At 47.6% G+C, this 19,415-nt stretch overlaps 1 protein-coding gene across 1 annotated transcript in view; it reads right to left on the reverse strand.

Moving 5' to 3' along the window:
• Nucleotides 1-19,415, reverse strand: part of LOC142573032 (4'-phosphopantetheine phosphatase) — a 186,685-nt gene that overhangs the window by 84,358 nt on the left and 82,912 nt on the right. Inside the window, exons 2-3 of the mRNA XM_075682527.1 lie at nt 15,291-15,367; nt 489-757 (exon numbers count right to left, since the gene is read on the reverse strand). Coding sequence (XP_075538642.1) covers nt 489-757; nt 15,291-15,367 — 346 coding nt within the window. The remainder of the gene's footprint in view (nt 1-488; nt 758-15,290; nt 15,368-19,415) is intronic.

The following is a 19,415-nucleotide window of genomic DNA, read 5'->3' on the forward strand; positions in this document are numbered from 1 at the left end:
GTGGGACACCCTGTATATTCTGCGCAAGTGCATAGGAGGTCAACTCGTTCATTGACCTCGTTCAGTACGGACCCTGCAGTATAGTGCGAAATAAACGGCACCCGGGCAGACGTGGTTCTGGTGAAACGGACAGCGAAGCGCCGCACCAGCTGAAGCAGTTCGGTGTACCTCACAAATTTAGCGCCAACGCGGCATCCCGGACCCCAGTTCCCGTGGGGCCCATCCCTAGCTAAGTTTAAACGAACGGCTAAGGCCGCGGCGAGTTCGGTCAATCGGCAGCCAGCGAGGGGCGAGCCGACTTGCACGACCCGCTCTTCTCCGAGACGCACGTCACCGCGGTCGGGTCGGAATGAACCGGATCGATTCCCGACTCGACCCGATCGCGTCGAGTTCGCGCAAGCGGAGCCGCGTGTAGACTTCCCATCTGTGGCGCCGTCTGTCGAGCCAGGAAGAAGAGCGCGCGAAGGGGGGAGAGGGGGACCACCTGCCTGAGCCCGAGCGTGGTGGCGATGAGCTGCCGGTGTCGAAAGGCCCCTCCGCCGGTGAGCTTGACGCTGCCGCCGAGCCGCGGAGGACTGCCGTCGCGAAGCAGCTCCTCCTGGACGAAGCGCAGCCACGCCTCAATGTGGCGTGTCTCGAACTTGACGAAGTGCAGCCGGCCGGTCTCCACCTCGCGCTCCCAGGGCACGCCGTCCTCCGAGCGGGCGTCCCCGCCGGGAACGCCCGCGTCGTGCTCGGTGCCGCCGCAGCTGCCGTTCTGCACGAAACCGACGCGCTTTTGTGTAAAGAGAGGCACTGCGATGCGGACCGGTGTTCGGCGTGCGACGGAGGGAGGAAACGTGGGCTCTCCCGCGCACTCTAATAGGAATTAAATGCAGAGCCGGCCAGGGCCCGCTGATGCTCCATAAAGCGCGATCGATAATGCCCCGCTTCACTGAGACGTGTTCGCCGCTCGCTCCCTCACTCTACGCCGTTCGCTTCGTGCAGACTATACTTCTGTGCGCATAAGCACGGCGCACGGTGCGACACGTTCAATGGGAAAGTGAAAACGCTCACTTTGACGGGTGGCAGCGGCGGCGACCGCTATAGACGGGCACCAAGGAACTGGACGGCGCACGCTTCGCAACCGCCGACGCCTTGTCGCGCGTCTGACGCATTCGGCTTGTGCGTATCAGTGATTCTTGGTGAGCGCTCGTGGTATACGGCCCAGCTCACTCAGGATACATGGCTTGTACGACGCGCCTCGATAGCAAGGGGGGAAGCTCGGGCGAGTTGGAAATGCAGCGCCGTGTTATTATATCTACATGCGCTCTAGAAAGAGAACTCGGTGGCAGTTAACAGCTGCAGAACGTATGCATAAAAAAAAAACTTCGCGTACTGGCGTTTTGCTGCACGCATTACAGCTTTACTGCATCGATGTGCGAGCTATAGCCACTAGCCCCCACCTAGACATGCAGCAGTTCCTGCCGCATCCTACCGCCTGCATACTGACGCGCCTCTAGTACACCTTAACCACAACGACGCGTACTGGTATTCCCAGAATACTGTCACGTGGAGTGACGTATAAAGAACACAGTAGCAATACTGTGAAAGACGAAATTAACTTTGATTGGGCGAACCTGTGCCCACAAAAACAGGCTATACTTAAGTATCGTCAAAATCTGATCAGCTGGTCAAACGTGTCCGCTTTTATACATCAGTCCTCGAATGTTCCAGAGTAATCGCTGGGACCCGCGTGTTTTCCACAAAGTTCTACATTATTCGCGTCGCGCACACATGCAATCAGATTACACAACGTTCGGTCACAGCGGATGGAACCATCGATAACATTCCAGAAACTTTCGCTACATGCAGGCTCGTCCTGCGCTGTGCGATAACATTTGTTAGGCAGTGAAACGTGGTCGCCCGATAAAGATAGGCAAGTACACGCGTCAATACGCAAAGAAAAAGTGGTCGGTGCTGCCGATACTGTGCGCCGTCAAAAACCGTCCTGGTTGCTGTTCCTATCGATCAGAGTTCTTGGTTTCCGAGTTTTTTTTTTTTGACAAAGCGACAATACTGCTTGTCTTTTAATAATCGTAGATCTCCACCTCTGGGTCCAATTGACGCATTATCGAAGATTGGAACGCACCAACGATACGTACGTCTTCGTGCGCTGTGCGTTACGCCGCTTAAAGCCTTCCGAGATGATGCACTGCCTCCGAATTCCACAGCACAAATTCGTCTTGCCAGACACGCACTTGTTTTAATTGCCACTCTGCACAGTTCTTGTCAGTCAGCCCCACTATAGGAACAATAGAGCTTGAGAGCCTTTCTCTATTTTATTTGGCAGTTTCACTGCAAATTCTACACGGACTGGTGCGAACCACTTCGAGACATAAACGACGCGAACTCGTTTCGAACAACCTATAAAGTACAATTCTCTCCCTAAATAAGTGAACAATTACGGCTACCATATACGAACGTATACGGAATCCTTAAAGTAGCGGAGCCAGAATTGCGCAACAGACCATGTAAGCACGGATCGTGTTCAGTAAACACAATCTTGCATTCGAATTCTGGTAGAACAGAGTACTCCTCCTTCCACGTTTACTTGTGTCATTGACGGTTCGTGTGCGTGCAAATTCCAACGCAAAATGCGGCAAATTTTTAAAGACGTCGACAAAAAGGCAGCAGCAGTAGACGAAGAAGAAACTATGAGGTCCACGTAACTTTTCCTTACGTACAAGCTTACGGAACGTTTAAACCGGTGACAAGCCGCGTGGCAACTGCAGATGACGTCAGAGCTGCTGCGCCGACAAAAGTGCATGCAGCTCGCCGTGTCAAACAACGCGCGCAACATCGCAGAAGAAGGACGTGCTCGCCGTTTTTTTTTTACAACGCTTATCTTCAGAAAGACGACGTTAGCGGAATGAGGAGGGCGAGCAGACCGCACGGCAACAGAAGCGAGCCGAGGCGCGCTAAGAGCGGCAACGACGAAACAGTTTCAACAGCAACGAGAGGAACGGCTGTACAGGCAGACGGGAAAATGCATTCGTCAAGAACGTTTCAAACTGCAAGGCATTGTAAATGTCCTCAAGTTTTTTGAGCACAAGTGTCCCCACCGTATTCCATATAACCACTGCACGCTGTACCGTCGTGCTTTGCCATTTGGCACTGCGACATATCTTAGAAAGCCATCCTAACTAAATCCAAACATATCTTCTGGAACAACCCCCAACGGCGGCTGTACATGGCTGTTCTGCATTTGTTATAACGGAAGAGATACGACGCTGCCCAGTGCCTATACGCGCGTCGGCGCTTTGCATGCATTTCAGGCGACTGCAGACTTTTCGGAGTGTTCAGGCGTACCTGCGATACGCGGTAGTCAACTGCATGCCCGATATCTTTGGATGGGACGTAAAAAACCGCTGGTACGATGTTTGTGTCGGGCGCGGTGCTATAACAATGCAGCGAGACGGCAGCCAGAAAGCGGAGGGCGATGAGTAATTTTAACCATCCTTGCTTTCTAATTCAAGATATTGATCATTTCAGGTCACTACAGCGTCTAACCATCACGTTTAGGTGCAACAAATTTCGTTTGGGAATCTTTAATGGAGTATCCCTGCATTCTGCACATGTGTGTTTGAATGGCGAACTTTTTTTGGGCCCGACGAGAAGCTTCCTTCCGAAAAGACAAGAATATAAAATATATTGGCCTCTCGGAATCGCAGGCACGGAATTTTATCACTCCCTCGCTGCTTCCTGGCATCCAATGCGCAGGCAGATACGAAATTGATCGCATTTACAGCGCTTGACACGATTGGACTGCGCACAAGGTGTCAGTGTAAACCTGCATCACGGCTACATGTAAACGGAAATTGCGTCCCAAGCGCCAATTCCTCCCCTGGTGCTTGGTAGGCCAAACTCCGAGAGCAAAAAAGATGAAGCCTGCTTCCATGGCAACGGTTTTGTTGATGCGCGAGAGGGAACCGCCATGCCGCTTGACGTCTGCTATGCGCTCGGCGAGCCCACGACTTTCTCTGCAGGCGCCAACGGAAACCAACAACGCCTGCATGCATTTTTTCAAATTGTCTTCCTGTTTCCGATTTTGTTTTCAACACTCGTCGGCTTCTAATTTTCTTTTCTTACTCACAAGGCATATGCCTGACAACTGTGTGAAAACAGCTTTTTCTGTTCAAGATGCGCGAGCCAGCATGCCATGCCACGCGGCTATTTTGTTTCGACGAAACATAAGGAGGCAGATAACGTGGTTTATTCACTGTTTTTATTAGCAACCTATCGCACATTAAGGCATTCAATACACAATACAATATTACAGAGCTGAGTATCTGATTAGTCAGTACAAATGGGTGCATTCTGCACTACGATCATACATACGTAAGACAGCTTCCTACAATTTCCCATAGACAGAAAATTGCTACAGAGGTCATGTTTGTTTGCTGTGCACTACACTACTCTAGCAAAGCAATTTTTGTCCCAAGTTATTTGTGAATAACGAAAAGATTATCAAGAGCAGCAGTTCCACATTTTTAGCATACCAGTAACAAAAAACTTCCTATTTTATTCCATGCAACGAGTACATTTGATAGTCCAAACAACATGCTATACGTAGTCAATTTTCTGCATAGCTCTCCTTGTGCTAGTGTGCCGATAAATATCCAGCAAATTATATTGAAAATGTTTATAGTCTTTTTTCATATGTGGGTTTGTTTCACAATACAACATGTAAGACCACTAGAGCTTCATTCAGATCTGTAACATTGCGAAGAAGGTATCAATACGAAATTCCTCCCGAGCATATTGCAGATATTCCTTAAAATTTGTAATACACTTCGTTTGTTCTACCATCACCTAGGCATAAATCGCGCTTGGGCCGGGAGTTTAGGCGGTGCGGGATTTGAGCAAATGGGCCAAAATGGCAGTTTCTAGACAATAACAACAAATAGCGCTAAGTTTCTTGTTTGTTTCTTGAGAAACAGTAAATGCAGGAGAATCGTGTGTCAATCGGCGGTCGATCGTCAGCAGAGGTTGATCCACAAAGGTAAAGTGACTAGAATATACTGGCTAGTGTCCCGTCCGCGGCCTCCCGGGTGGCACCGGATGCAATGAATGCCGGCGGCTGCCGCTAGGAGCACTGCAGCGCATCCGGTCTTCGTAACCCGCCGTGTTTCCACTGCATCGGCAAGCGGGCTGCTGCGCTTTTTTGTTTTTGTTAAGCCGTAGCAGCAGCACAGATCAAATGTGGGTAGCTGATTATTGATTAGGGTTTGTTTTGATTACAACAGGCTTCTTTAGCGCTTGTCGCTTGCGTGAAAACCTTGTGCTACCTCAGCTCGGCTTCGAGCGGGGAACCTCATGTGTTTCTATGCTGGCGAAGAGAAGACGTAATTTTTAAGGCAGAAGCCTTAGATCTCCATGTTTCAAGGTTGTGCTGTGAGGTACAGAACATATCACACGATCCAAAGAAGGCCAGAAGCGAACCAAAGCATGTCCAGCCGTGTATAAGAGATGATTAATGATTAGCAAATTTAATTATTGATTAGTGATTGGATTAAGGTGAATTAGGGGGATTAATGTGGATTAGAGTGGATCAAGGAGGATTAGGGTGGATTACAGTAGGCTTTACCAGGAGTTCGCCTTCGTGCCTCTTAGGCGATAGGTAAGGACGATAGGTAAGGTTTTTTATTCTAGCGATGATGGCAGCGTAATCTTTTTAAGGGTAAGCTTTAGAATGCATTTTTTATTCCAATAAAGTAAAAGAATTTTAAGGTTACGTTACTGTTCTATTAATGTTATATTAATGTATAACCATTCAAGGCCGTTGTAACCGATCATCTTTAGAAATGACTCGAATTTCGCTGTTCTTTCTTTTTATTTCATGTGCTGCTGTTTCTCCCTATTTATCTTACTGTTGTCCTCATAGGTTTGAATGTTTTTATTGTTTGTAAACCATGTACCCATCCCCTCATAATGCCTATTGGGCCCCGAGGGTATCCAAACTAAACAAATTAGCCTGTAAAATGAACTGTGGTGTTCTGTGTACTATACATTTCTTATACTAGGTAAATACGTTCAAAATTTTATTTTATTTCTGATATACGTGAACAAAAATAATGAGCATCTCTTTTTATTTGAGCGTAGCAAAGATTTTATTCAAGCGTATCTACAGTCAAACGCAGGCACAAGACAGCACTAGATATGAGATAATGTACACATACATGAAGAAGATAGATCTAGTGGCAGTGACGCAGTTTAAGGAGCTTCTGCCGTTGCTTTTGCGCTTCCCTATTTGTTGATGCCTTTTACAAAAACGAAACCTCAAGAAAACACAGAACTTTACAACTGCTGTCAAAGCTGGTTTTCATGCTCTGGGCCCTCTGGGCACTAGGGTGCCCAGAGGGCCCAGAGCATGAAAACCAGCTAGACTCGCTACAAAATCAGCTACAAAAATCAGCTAGACTCGCTACATGTAACTTGTTTTTGCTAAAGAACACAGTAAAAGCATCTTCCATGGCCTTCACAGCGGTTGACAAGGTCTGACTAAGATATACAAGACCTCCATTGTCAAAATGGGTAGTGCAATATGAAGCAGCGTCGGCACTAGCTTCAGCTTTACTTACGCAAACGAATTAAGCCTGCACACTGTCGTCAATAATTTTTGGCAGTGATCTTTTGTGCCACATTACCTGCAGTATAGTACTACTGCTCCTTCTTTCTTGTTTTTCTTTTTCCTGGCACTCGCAAGGTGCATGCTTAGGATATTCAGGAAATATCGTTGGTATGGCGTACGGTTTCAGGCGTGTTTTATCGCGTGGAATCTCGTGGACAACGCCTTTCACGGTGATAGAGAACGCACGCTTGACTAAACTGTTTTCTAAAAGTTTTTCACAAACAAGAGCAGTTGGTGCCATCCTTCTGTCCGTTCTCCTGGTCATTCTAACCCATTCTGCTACCGCTTCGTATCAGACGGTGGAGTGAACAAGGATACACGCCCTTTGTTCGAGCGGTAACCGCTTCTACACAACGGCACAGAGCAGGTCCTCTCCTTAATTGCACTCTAGCTTCGGCATTTTTTCACTGCCACCGCACAGTTCTCGTAACGACAAGCACACGAACACAGCAGCGGCGCACTCATTCTTTGACAACACCAAGAAAAAACACGCAACGCTCTAATGAGACAGAAAACACAAACATAGAAACCGACGCAACCGCTGCGAAACTGATGTGCGAAGCAGACGACACGCGCAGTCTGCACCCACCCATATGGCAGCGACCTCTGCCGGCCACCGTGGGCATTCATTGCAGGCTGCGGCACGCTCTTCCATTGAAAAGAGCGGGTGCACGGCACACTATCCAGTATATTCTAGGCACTATAAGAAAGGTGTTATTGAACGCGTAGGTTCGGGACATGGAGCAATCTTTTCTAAAAGCAATACATGCCTGCTGCAGTCAATGTATCAGGGCAACCTGCTCAGAACTATTCTCTTTTGAATGGCTTTCAAAACCTTCCTCTAATAGGCTGAATGTAGATTACGCACTATACGCAGCTCTTTAACTTCGCCGACTCTCTCAGTCGGTCGATGACGCCTGCGGTCTCAGGTGAGTATGTTGTCCGCTTTTGGCATCGCTTCCACATTGTAGAACCTGTAAAGACATACACATCATCAGAACATCTTGTCAGGCAGAGTTGGCAAATTTTCGCCAAAGTTGCGCATTGTGTCAAGGAACACTACACACGCACACAGGACAAGCGCAGCGCCCTGTCTATTCTTGAGTGTCATGTTGCACTGTAAAGCGAATTCCATTGGCAACACATGCCCTGTCTATTCTTGAGTGTCATGTTGCACTGTAAAGCGAATTCCATTGGCAACACATGCGTGCCACATGGCATTACTTCACGTTTATGGAAAAAGGACATGAAAAGCCCGTTCATTATGAACTTTCTAGTGCACGTGACAAAAAAACAAACAAAAAAAAACGGAACCGTTTTCGTAAAATACTACTTTCAATCCATGCAGGTTAGTTCTCATTACACTTGGTTGCAGGATTCCAAGTAGAAATATACTCCAAAATTTAATAAGCAAGGTTCCAAGCTTTAGTGCTGCTACATATTCAGTAACATGTAACATGTAACATGTAACAGTAACAAGTAACATGCCAAGCACTGCTGGTTTCTCAATAGCTGGCTGAGAATACTAGGCATCAGTTTTTAGAGCGTTTTCATAATTTATGAAAGTTACTGATTCATCCTAATAATAATTATGGACAGTTTAGCGTTTTATTTACTTTGGTTTGATTTTTCTGCAAAATAAAAGCAAAACTAACCTCCAGTAGTTTAAAGCTGCTGGGAAACATAGCATTGCAATTTTTTATCCGGGAGAATTTCTGCTATAGATCGTCAAACCAAGCTTAGAGAGAACGCGGCAGCGCGCGGCAAAAACTGGCTTCGCCGTGTCGTATGCTGTAGCACCTAAGCGCGGCGCGACATTTTACGAGCGTGAATTCGCTCACTGTCGGCGAAAATGTTCGGCTATTAAGTTTAGCCTTGCTCCGCCTCATGTCAAGTGGTTTTTGTACGAAAACAATGGACTGCAGAAGCACAGATTGGGAACCACCAATAACTTGCTTACGTTCATCGGTCCCAGGGGCCGCTCTTCCACTCCAACAGTCGGAACAGCCGACCACGACAGCGTAGTCACTTTCTCTGAAGTGGTCCGAGCAGAGGCCGTAGCCGTTAAGGCTATACGGCTTCTGCTCACCCGACACCGATTTAGGTCTGCCAACTGTCGACGACAGCGTTCTTTCCTTCGTGCCGGCGCCTCTGTCACATTCTACCGACGCCGACAGTCTGCCGACGGTCGGCGGAGGGCTGTGTCGGGTCGACCTCTTTATACATTTGCTACCGTGTCATACCCGCCAGGCCTCCCCAATTAGCATCATTTCGCCATGTGTCACATCTGAAAAATGGGCAAAATATCGCGTAGTCATGACTGAAGAGCACTTGAAAGCGAAACCAAAGTTGAGAGCACGAATAAGCGACTAAAAAATTCTGCCCTGCTAGGCACAGGTTGAAAAGTGAAGCAAACCTATGCCGTTACATAGGTAACTCGATCTTCATCTTGTAATTCAAAATGCAAACGGTGACTGCAACGCAATTGATTTTTTCTTATTACTTCTGCCGTATTTATGACCATTCAAAGGCGGTAATGTAATAACAAAAAACTAACGATCAGAATGCTCTGCAGCATAACCAGTTAATGCAGCAACCATTCAAATACCTTCTGCAGATATAAATTGCAAGCTTTCTACTCGTGGAAAAAAATGAAGAGCAACCGCTCACATTTACCGAAGCGAAATTTCCGTTTGCTAGCATCAATCGGCCAAACAGCTTCAGTTTCTTACAACACCGCAGGAAAATGCGCCGCGCCAGGCCAAAAAGGTATTCACTTGAAAACAGGCGCGGAAGATCTTTCGTTTCGTCCTATAGCTGTTTTGATAAGCACAGCGCTTGTTTCTTCATAACGACTGCAGAAAAAATGCTTACCTCTCGTCCGCTGGGAAACGGAAAAATTTCGCTCCTTGCGTTGCTCCCCGAGTTGCCACATCACACAGCCACGCAGCAAGCCTTGTATACTTTCCTGAGTTTTTTTTCCCGACATTAGCGGAACGTTCGCAGGCACAGAAAGGAAGTTTTAAACTGCAGAGCGTACGAGAAAACGTGCACGTGCACGCGGAGCGGCAGGAGCAGACGACGAGAATGGCAGCCGAAGCGACAAGAGCGAAAGCGCAGCCCGTTGGCGCAACAAATGAAGCGACCAAATAAAAATATAAGATGCCGAATAAAGAAGATAGCCAAGAGCATATTTTATTTCGACACATAATTGCATCACTTCCCCAAGTTATTGAGTTCTCCTTCGGCCACCAGTGTCATGGCGACGCTTCACTGCCAATACCGAAACTATCCCCACTGTCCACCCACTGCCTGAATCGCCAAATGTGCCGGCGCCAAGCGTTGCTATCAACCTGACTCGCGGCAAGAGGTTGGCACCGACAGCCAGTGCAAGAGTTACACAGAACGCCACGATGTCAGCCGCAAACGGTCGTGACAGCCCCATATCGGACCCGCGCTTCCTAGCCGCTATGTTAATTTCTCGATTCGTGCTCGAATCTCGCTATCACGTAAAAGTGGAGTGGTGAGCTATCAGCTGGTACAGAAAAAGAAAAAAAAGATAGAACACGATAACATAGACGAATCATCCCTGCAAAGCAACGAAAATCGTTAAATCTTTGAAGCGGTTTTCTCCTTACAACACTACGTATTGCGGAGAAGCCAGCTGCGGCGAACACTTTTCATGGAGAGAGACGCGCGTATGGAAAACACATTCCCGTTATCGAACTGTGCTAAGTAGCAAATAAAACAACACACAGGACACACCGGTACAACGAGTGGAAACTATCAACCGTCATACTATCGAATGCATAGGTTTTACAGCGGAGCTGTATATGGCTAGAGTACCATAGAAGTTTAGTGTCTGCACACAAAAGCTATCACCATCAATAGCTCATACCCCTGTAAGCACTCATCATCATCATCATCATCATCATCATCATCATCAGCCTGGTTATGCCCACTGCAGGGCAAAGGCCTCTCCCATACTTCTCCAACTACCCCGGTCATGTGCTAATTGTGGCCATGTTGTCCCTGCAAACTTCTTAATTTCATCCGCCCACCTAACTTTCTGCCGCCCTCTGCTACGCTTTCCTTCCCTTGGAATCCATTCCGTAACTCTTAATGACCATCGGTTATCTTCCCTCCTCATTACGTGTCCTGCCCATGTCCATTTCTTTTTCTTGATTTCAACTAAGATATCATTAACTCGCGTTTGTTCCCTCACCCAATCTGCTCTTTTCTTATCCCTTAACGTAACACCTATCATTCTTCCTTCCATAGCTCGTTGCGTCGTCCTCAATTTGAGTAGAACCCTTTTCGTAAGCCTCCAGGTTTCTGCCCCGTAGGTGAGTACTGGTAAGACACAGCTATCATACACTTTTCTCTTGAGGGATAATGGCAACCTGCTGTTCATGATCTGAGAATGCCTGCCAAACGCACCCCATCCCATTCTTATTCTTCTGATTATTTCAGTCTCATGATCCGGATCCGCAGTCACTACCTGTCCTAAGTAGATGTATTCCCTTACCACTTCCAATGCCTCACTACCTATTGAAAACTGCTGTTCCCTTCCGAGACTGTTAAACATTACTTTAGTTTTCTGCAGATTAATTTTTAGACCCACCCTTCGGCTTTGCCTCTCTAGGTCAGTGAGCATGCATTGCAGTTGGTCCCCTGAGTTACTGAGCAAGGCAATATCATCAGCGAATCGCAAGTTACTAAGGTATTCTCCATTAACTCTTATCCCCAATTCTTCCCAATCCAGGTCTCTGAATACCTCCTGTAAAAGCACTCATACCCCCGTAAGCAAGCCAAAAAATACAACGCTTAATAGCCCCGTAAGGCAGAGCAAGCTACGAGCACTCAGCAAAGTGAAGCGAACAGTGCTTACATTCTTTCTAATCACGCGCACAACACACAAAAAAGCACGTCGAAAACTGACATCATCAATGACTCATACCCCCGTAATCGGGCAAAAAAATGCAATGGCTCATAGCCCCGTAAGGCTCATCGGCACTCACTTTGCGTAGGTTAGCTGCGATGACACTAGCCCTCCGATCGTTGTCGGTTATTTCAATGTGGATGTGTCGGGACCGAAAAAGGAGTGGTTTACGCGTTTCGTGTTGCAGACACATCGCTTGCGATGCCGCATCCGTTCAGGCCCAACTGACAACCCAGCGGCGTACGTGCATCGATTTGTCATTACCAAAGAACGTGCTTGCAGTTGCGAGTATGCCGATCAGTGTATATCACAGCGACCACAAAGCCATTGTGACCGTCGATAAGAAGTGACAATGAGTGACGCACTAAATTCTTTACCACAAGATTTCTTACCACGATTGTTTATAGTTCCGCTGGTCATCAACCTTCGCATGGCGGAATGTTTTTTTTGTTACAAAGAGAGCTGATTATTTGTTATCGAACTACTATCGACTTTCAGTTCAATGGTCACAGTAGAGTTTCGCACGAAAGAAATCCGGTCCTACAATATTTCATCCACAGTGAGGGTAATGGAGAGTCCGTCATTAGGACTTCTAATTTGTTGCAAGACATACATGAGGTTGTTAATTGCTCTTTGATAGTCGGCTCCGTCGATTGATTGGCGCGCAACGTTCCTCTTAGAACACCTTAAATATGCTGCGTTCGAGAATAATTTGTTCTATGACGTCACTTCAGCGAATAAGCAACCTACAAGATCTTGGAGTATACGCGCGCCGCTACATCTAAATATTTGGACATCGGTACTCGGACAAATTGTCATTCTAAGCCCTTTCGTTTATACGCAATGTTTCGAAAACAGTCTAACAGCAGCGGGCTTAAAAATGAGACGGAACCATTGCCACGCAAAGAGTTTGCGGTGACACAGTGGTGGAACAGCCACCTCACCTTTCGGCGCAGTTTCTGGCGCAGGCCAAAAGCCGATTTGGAGCAGCAGCAAGCACTTTTGGCGCAAGGTCCAACGCGCGCGTGCTTACCATATACCGTGTAAATTAATTGATATAGTCGATATGCTGTGGAGACGAGTTTGCGCGAGGCTTGCCCTGCAAACACAGGTCGCTACGGCCACGCTCGATACGGCGCAGAGAAGGCACCACAGACAGATCGTCAAGAAATGCGCGTCTATTAACCCAGGATACAATACAGCGCGACTGTCACGGCTTGTGGGCAAATGCGCACCCGCAAGACCGATCGAGTACGCACGCCTGCACTGAACATGACATCATGCAATATACTCGTGTCACGCCATGCACATTAGGGAGTTCTCGAATAGGGGCCACAAAGCCGTCTTCGGCCGCAAATAGCGTCAGCGTCAATGCGCATGCGGGAGACGCAAATACGGTTTTGCGTTTGCGTCGGCGACGCTATTTCACCGAAATAGCACAGCGACAGAAACTCCACACAAAGGTTTTGCGTCAACGACCATGGCCGCACCCATTGAAGTGGCCGCTCTTGCCTTGTACAGGCGCGTTCACAGTGGCGGGAAAACGAGCAACGCAGAACGTTTTCCGCGCGCCGCTTCCCGCACAAACCGGTTTCTCTCCCGCAGACAGGCTGCTGTGCCGTCCCGCAGAGCGATGGGTCAGGTAGCTATTTTTCCCGCGCCGCTGACGAGAACAGCCAATGGGGGCCGACCGTGAACGGTGACGTCGGTCCCAGTTCAGTGACCCCGTCGGCGGAGGCGGCGGCTGCGCGCGTGCTGCGGGACACTCGGCGATGGCTTTGCCAGCATGAACATGCGACTTGAGGCGACGGTGCCGAAGCAGCGAACAAGCAAGTATGAGTACGTTTACCGTAGCCAACAGCTCATCGTTCGAACCAGCCATCCTCGTGACAAAACGGGCGACGGGAGGAGAGCTAGCAGACGATCAAGACGACGACGCGGGAAAATAGCGCGCTTTCCAGTCTTCTCTGGTGTCACGTGACTATCCCCTTCTCTCTCTGCTCGTTAGGGTCCTCCCTCAACGCCTCCTCTCTCTACATTCCAAGACAACCGCAGTGAGAAAACGCGCGCAGTGTGAGCGTCATTCGGAGGAGCTGCGACGCAGCGTTGACGTTGACGCTGTGCCGCTGCGGGAAGTCTCCCGCTAGTGTGAGCGCGCCTTACCACATTCTTCCCTATAGCTATGCACTACGTGCGATTCTGATCGCAGGTGCTCTTGTGCAAAGCCTCGTTATTACCCATAACCATCGAAAACGTCTACCTTTAATTCTAGAATGTGACATCCTCCTCCGGCAAACTCAGCGGTACCATGCGGGTTCGATGAAGATCGAAATAAAGCGCCTGCGAGACGGTACAGCGGCATTACATTGTACGCCCGTCAGAGAAAAATGCGCGAATGATGAACCGGACGACTCCGACGGGCCCATAGAGTTCCTCACTATAGAGTGAGAAACTCTATGGACGGGTCCCCGCTTCCTTTTGTGATGACGATGATAGCGTGCTGCTGGTTTTGATTTCAGCTTTGCTAGCTGTAAAGCATCGACGGAAGGAGGGTTTCGCTTTTCAAGCGAAAGCTTTACTGGCCGCGAACTTGCGATATCGCCGTGGCGGTGCTCCGAGGAGACACATGACGTCACAACGCGCGCCTCGCCGCGGATATTTCTCTCTCTCTCTCTGGCTCCCTAGCCACTACTGCGCATGCGCCACTAGTAGCACCGAGCCACAGGTGTTCCGCCGCTGCGCAGCGCCGCGCCCTTCCGCCTCCGCAGTTTGGTATGACGTCACACCGCGTTCCTCGTTGTTGCGCTCGCCTCCGCTCTCTTCAGCAGCTGCATCGCATGCCTGCTAACATGTCGGAGGATTGAAAAGGAGAGCTCGCGTGCGCCGCAACCACAGTTGTGGCGGCAGTATGGACGGCGACAATTCTGATAAGCAGGAGGGAGGCCTGGAATCGTCATGGGAACGAGATGAAGAGGTAACGGATCGCCCAGGAAGCAGACGAACAGCGCGCCGAACGACTGGCTAAACGCCGCAACATGGCTAGACAACCAGACTAACCTGGACTTGCAATCAAGAATAACCAAGGCTAACCATGCTATGCCTTAGCTTTCGCTACGTATATCCTGGCATAGCCGAGCTAAGCCACTGCCAATTTTTACACGTTCTGGCGGACGTAGGCTAGGCGCAATTTCTCGCGAAAATGCCGTTTTGGCGCAACACTGCACAAAGGCTCGTTCTCTGCGCAGTTTGGCGCAACTGGCGCAGCTGTTTCACCAGTGTGTGACAAGGGCCGCAACAAGGACGCCTTGAGCCAGAAGGGAAAATTCTGGGCGAGTCCATTTACTGCGTGCTGCTCTCACGTTGGTTTGCACGCAGGTGCGCCCTATACGGCGCAACACCTACTTCCCGCAGTCTTGGCACAAAAGCTTACGTTTCACAGTCTGACCATCCTTGATACAAATGCAAAAAAGCCGTTTCCCATTGTAGTGTACTTTTTCGGTACTGTAAAAGGGTAATTTACTGACGCATTCCGCATTATTTTCCCCGTGTCTCTTTTAAGTCGTGATTTTAGAACCCCTTTAAGTCGCGCTTTTAGCACCGCGCGGGCTGTTATCGCAAAAGTGGCACCGTGTACCGCCAACGTAATGCAGAGAAGAGAAACAAAAATATATTCACCTTTTGGAAGTCGGCGTTGTAGACAGCACGCTTGTGTGAGACTGTGGAGTAGTAGGCGATCTTGGTCAGCGACCCTCCTGGAAGGGAAAACAGGAAACCTTGTTTGGCACGAGACAGAGTAAGGTGGCATAAAACGCTCAGCGCACTAGAGAAGCTAGGGCCGGCCAGGTCGATGACCCCGACGCCTCTCTGCAGAAATATAGAAAAACTGAGCCAGTTGGTAAACCGCAACCTCGAGGAAAACAGCTCGGGCAGGCAAGAGATTAAACCAAAACGAAAACAAGGCATGCGCAGACTGTAGCTTCGGAACGCTGTATTGATCTCGTTTTCTTCCTTCACCGCTTTTTGTTTTTGTCTGCTCACACCGTTTCTTTTTTTTTTTCCGAGGCACAGCTGAAGCAGCGCAGACGCCAGCACAACAGCGCGTGTGCCGCAGACGGTGCTGGTTCGATTACCGACTGCGGCGTTAAATTTCCGCGAGCGGTAAACTCGAGGTGGCCAAAGTCCATTCGAAGCCTTCCATCCACTATACGGTCGGCGTCTCTCAAAGAGCGCACGCACTGTATTGAGACGGAAATATCAATCAATCAATCAATCAATCAATCAATCAATCAATCAATCAATCAATCAATCCACGGGATGATAACTGTGGCTTTTATGGCGCGCGCGGGCAAACAGCGACATTTCAGCCACCGATGGTTGTGCCTATAAAGGCCCTCCTCCATCCACGCGCCGCCGCTGCTCTTGCTGCAAAAACATGGATGGAGGGTTTTTGGTTGTGCCTGTGCTTCGAACAAGCAAACATTTCTGGATTCCGGCACGAATGTTTAGAAAACTCGGCGCAATTTAGTTCTATTAACACTTGATTTGTTGAGTTTATTATTATTATTATTATTATTATTATTATTATTATTATTAATATTGCTTATTTTTGCGGTGACAACTACTTAAGGACAAAATAAAGACAAACACGTTTTTTCGCTATCGTTCATATCTTGCACATATCCAGTCGACCACTATGATGTGTATATATATATATATATATATATATATATATATATATATATATATATATATATATATATATATATACCTCTTTGAATGTATAATTCAACGGCATCCTGTTGCTTCTACTTTAGCGGGGAGAATTATTGAGGTCACAAACGAGGTAAGAGGAGACAGAAGACGACGCATGCTGCCATCACGAAGCACGCACACGTCGTATACACACCGATTATACCAAACGAATAAAGGGGCAAGGCGAGTACGTTTATTGCGAACCGTGCATCCATCTTGGGACTTCTCTCATCTCCTCGGGAAGTTGGTTCGAATCTCGCCGCGCCCGTCAACTGAAGAGGTGGCAAGCACTTCAGCTTTATACTGCAGAAGTAACCAATCCCCTTCTTCCAAACAAATCAAAATGGCGATCTGAGACAATAATTCACCGGTGTAAGCTGCACCTCTAGCGTTCTTGTTCAGTGCCCCTGTAATCATCATTGCGACCGTCGGCTCGTATACGGATTCGCAGCCGCGTCTTAACAACAACAACAACAACAACAACAACAACAACAACAATAATAATAATAATGCGTTTATTTCCCCCCAAAAAAGATGGAGTAGGCTGCAGGTAAAAGCTGCACGAGCAAACGGCAGCTTGACAGGGGCCCGCAGCCCCCTCTACAAGGCGACAGTAAAAAAAAAGATTACAGGAAGGAAATCAACGCCGAAAACATACATAGGCACCGAAATGGACACAAGGAATGAACACAAATATCATCCAATGAGAAAGTTTAGGTACCTTGCCCATAGTGTTACCGTATTTCAGCTTTAGTTATTTTTAAAATGTCAGTGGAACTTTTGTTGTAATTATTGAAGAGAGTGCGCAGGGTAGAGGACAATTCTTTTTTTTTTCTGGAATAGTTAGCCCGAGGGGTTATAACATCCTCTTTTGCTTTGTGACGGGTGCTCTGTACGGAAACGTTCTCTTTCAGTGGTGTTGAGCCCCTAGTCCAGGGCTCCACTGAGCCGCGCTGCTTCGCTTGCGTGCTGCACCATTGCCCTTTGGGCGGCGAGCTCGCAGGTCAAGCGTCTGCAGCGATGAATACGAAGACCGAACGCTAAACCCTCAATGAACCAAATAAAGTTTTCTCTCTCTCTCTTTTAGTGATAATAAGTCGCGTAGAAACATTCTATTTTCAAGTACTTCGCGTTTGAAGGCTAGTGTTAGCTCATAGTTAGAGATTTTTTAGTGGTATAACGTTTGTTTTTTGAAGAAAAAAGAAACTGCGCGCATGGTTGTTATATGGCAAGTCATAAAGCAGTCTGATAAACGTTTTCTAGAAGAAAAGAAAGTTTCGTAAATTCGTTTGAGTAGTGCCCCAAACCAATAAACAGTAATTTGGATGCGAGTAAAAAAGCGAATGATAAAATATAAGTTTGAGCTTGAATGGCAGATATGTTCTAAGGCGGGATAGAACAGCGACTACATAAGTTAACTCTGTCAAAAGACTGTAAGTGTGGTTATGCCAATGCATACTATTAGAAAAAGTTACTCCAAGGATTTTAATTTGATCGGTTATTTCCACTGGTTCGCCCCCATGGGTGAAATTTTCTGGATCGTTGAACTGCTTTGATTTTGGCCTAAATATAGGTAACAGCTTTTGTTTTATTAAGATTTATTTTCAGCTAGTTTGCTATTGACCATTTTTTTCAGGTTTATAAGGAGGGAGTTTGCCACACTTACCGGTTAATTACAATCTTGAGCTGTTATAAGAATGCTGGCACCATCCGCATATAGAACATATTTTAGTTTAGTACAGATATTTGTAAGGTCGTTGATATAAATATTAAAGAGCAGTGGACCGAGAATGCACCCTTGGGGAACGCGTCTAATAATGGATTTTAAGTCAGATTGATACGAGCCAATTTTTACATACACTTACCGGCTTAAATTCAGCAAAAACGTCTCGTGTCTTAAGGTAACTAAAAGGTGGTTTAGCTTATTTAATTAATTTATTAGAGATTATCACGCATTTATTGACTTTACAGCCACAACTTAATGCGCCCACGCAATAGAAAGAAAGAAAAGGTATCTCCACTGGAATTTTTGACCGAGTTGCCTCTATACCAGTTTGAAGAAGGTGGTACGGGAAAAATGGCCTTCGCAAGATGACAAACGGCCCAGAGAAAAAAGCAAAACACAAACGAGTAAGCGCAATGAAGTTCGACAAACGAAGCCCTCCACTTGCGAAACCGCACGCCGACACACCAAAATAGCGGAGCCAATCAGTTACGGAAAGCGGTGCTAACCTTCGAAAAAGCTCAATTCATCTTGCCTCAGTTGTTTCGGCGGCGCGCTTACAGAGTCAAGGTCGACACGCTTCGTTTCGGGCCGGCCCCCTCCACGATCGAGACGAGCGGGTGGACAGATCGGAGTCGCGATGTAACGCGACCGCGTTTTCAAAATGTGGTCGGCAAACGGCACTCGCGCCAGTGGTTGGCAGAGTGCCCATCTGCATCCCAGCGTGTAACCTCATTACGATACCTTGCGAGCCGTGCCAGTCCGGGCAGGGCACGGTTTCACCGAGCTACCCTGCAGATTGACCGCCCTACGCAGCCAACATAATGAATGCACTTCTTGTATTCTCTTGAGACGGTAGAGGGTTTTTTTGTTGTTGTTAAAGAGAGAAATACAGCAATCGGTATTTTGACTGGTGAAGGATTCTTTCAAAACTATGTCTTCTTCGTTTGGCTAAAAGAAGAAAGTGTGATTGTTATGGAGGAAGTGACGACGGAACGTCTCCTTGATGAATTTCGCATTGAAATTTCATACTTGCGCGTAATCGTGCGACGTCGCTGATTCCGATGTATTCACTGGTATTGGGTCGTTTTCGGCTCAGGCAAAAAAAAGGAAAGAGAAGAAAAACAAAATATAATAATATCGAAACTTGTTAGATTGAGTCGACGATTCCTTTGCAATGCCATGTTAGTCATTCTTCACCGACAGAGGTTCGGCCCTATAGCAGACGGCGTCAAAATCATCGACGTCAAGGCAAGCTTCAGGCAGCGTCGCCTAAGCCAGGCTCCTGTCGCGGCTGGGGTGACGTACGTGCTATGTACAGAAGC

This window comes from Dermacentor variabilis, chromosome 2 (assembly GCF_050947875.1).
Source record: "Dermacentor variabilis isolate Ectoservices chromosome 2, ASM5094787v1, whole genome shotgun sequence".
Classification (NCBI taxonomy): Eukaryota; Metazoa; Arthropoda; class Arachnida; order Ixodida; family Ixodidae; genus Dermacentor; species Dermacentor variabilis.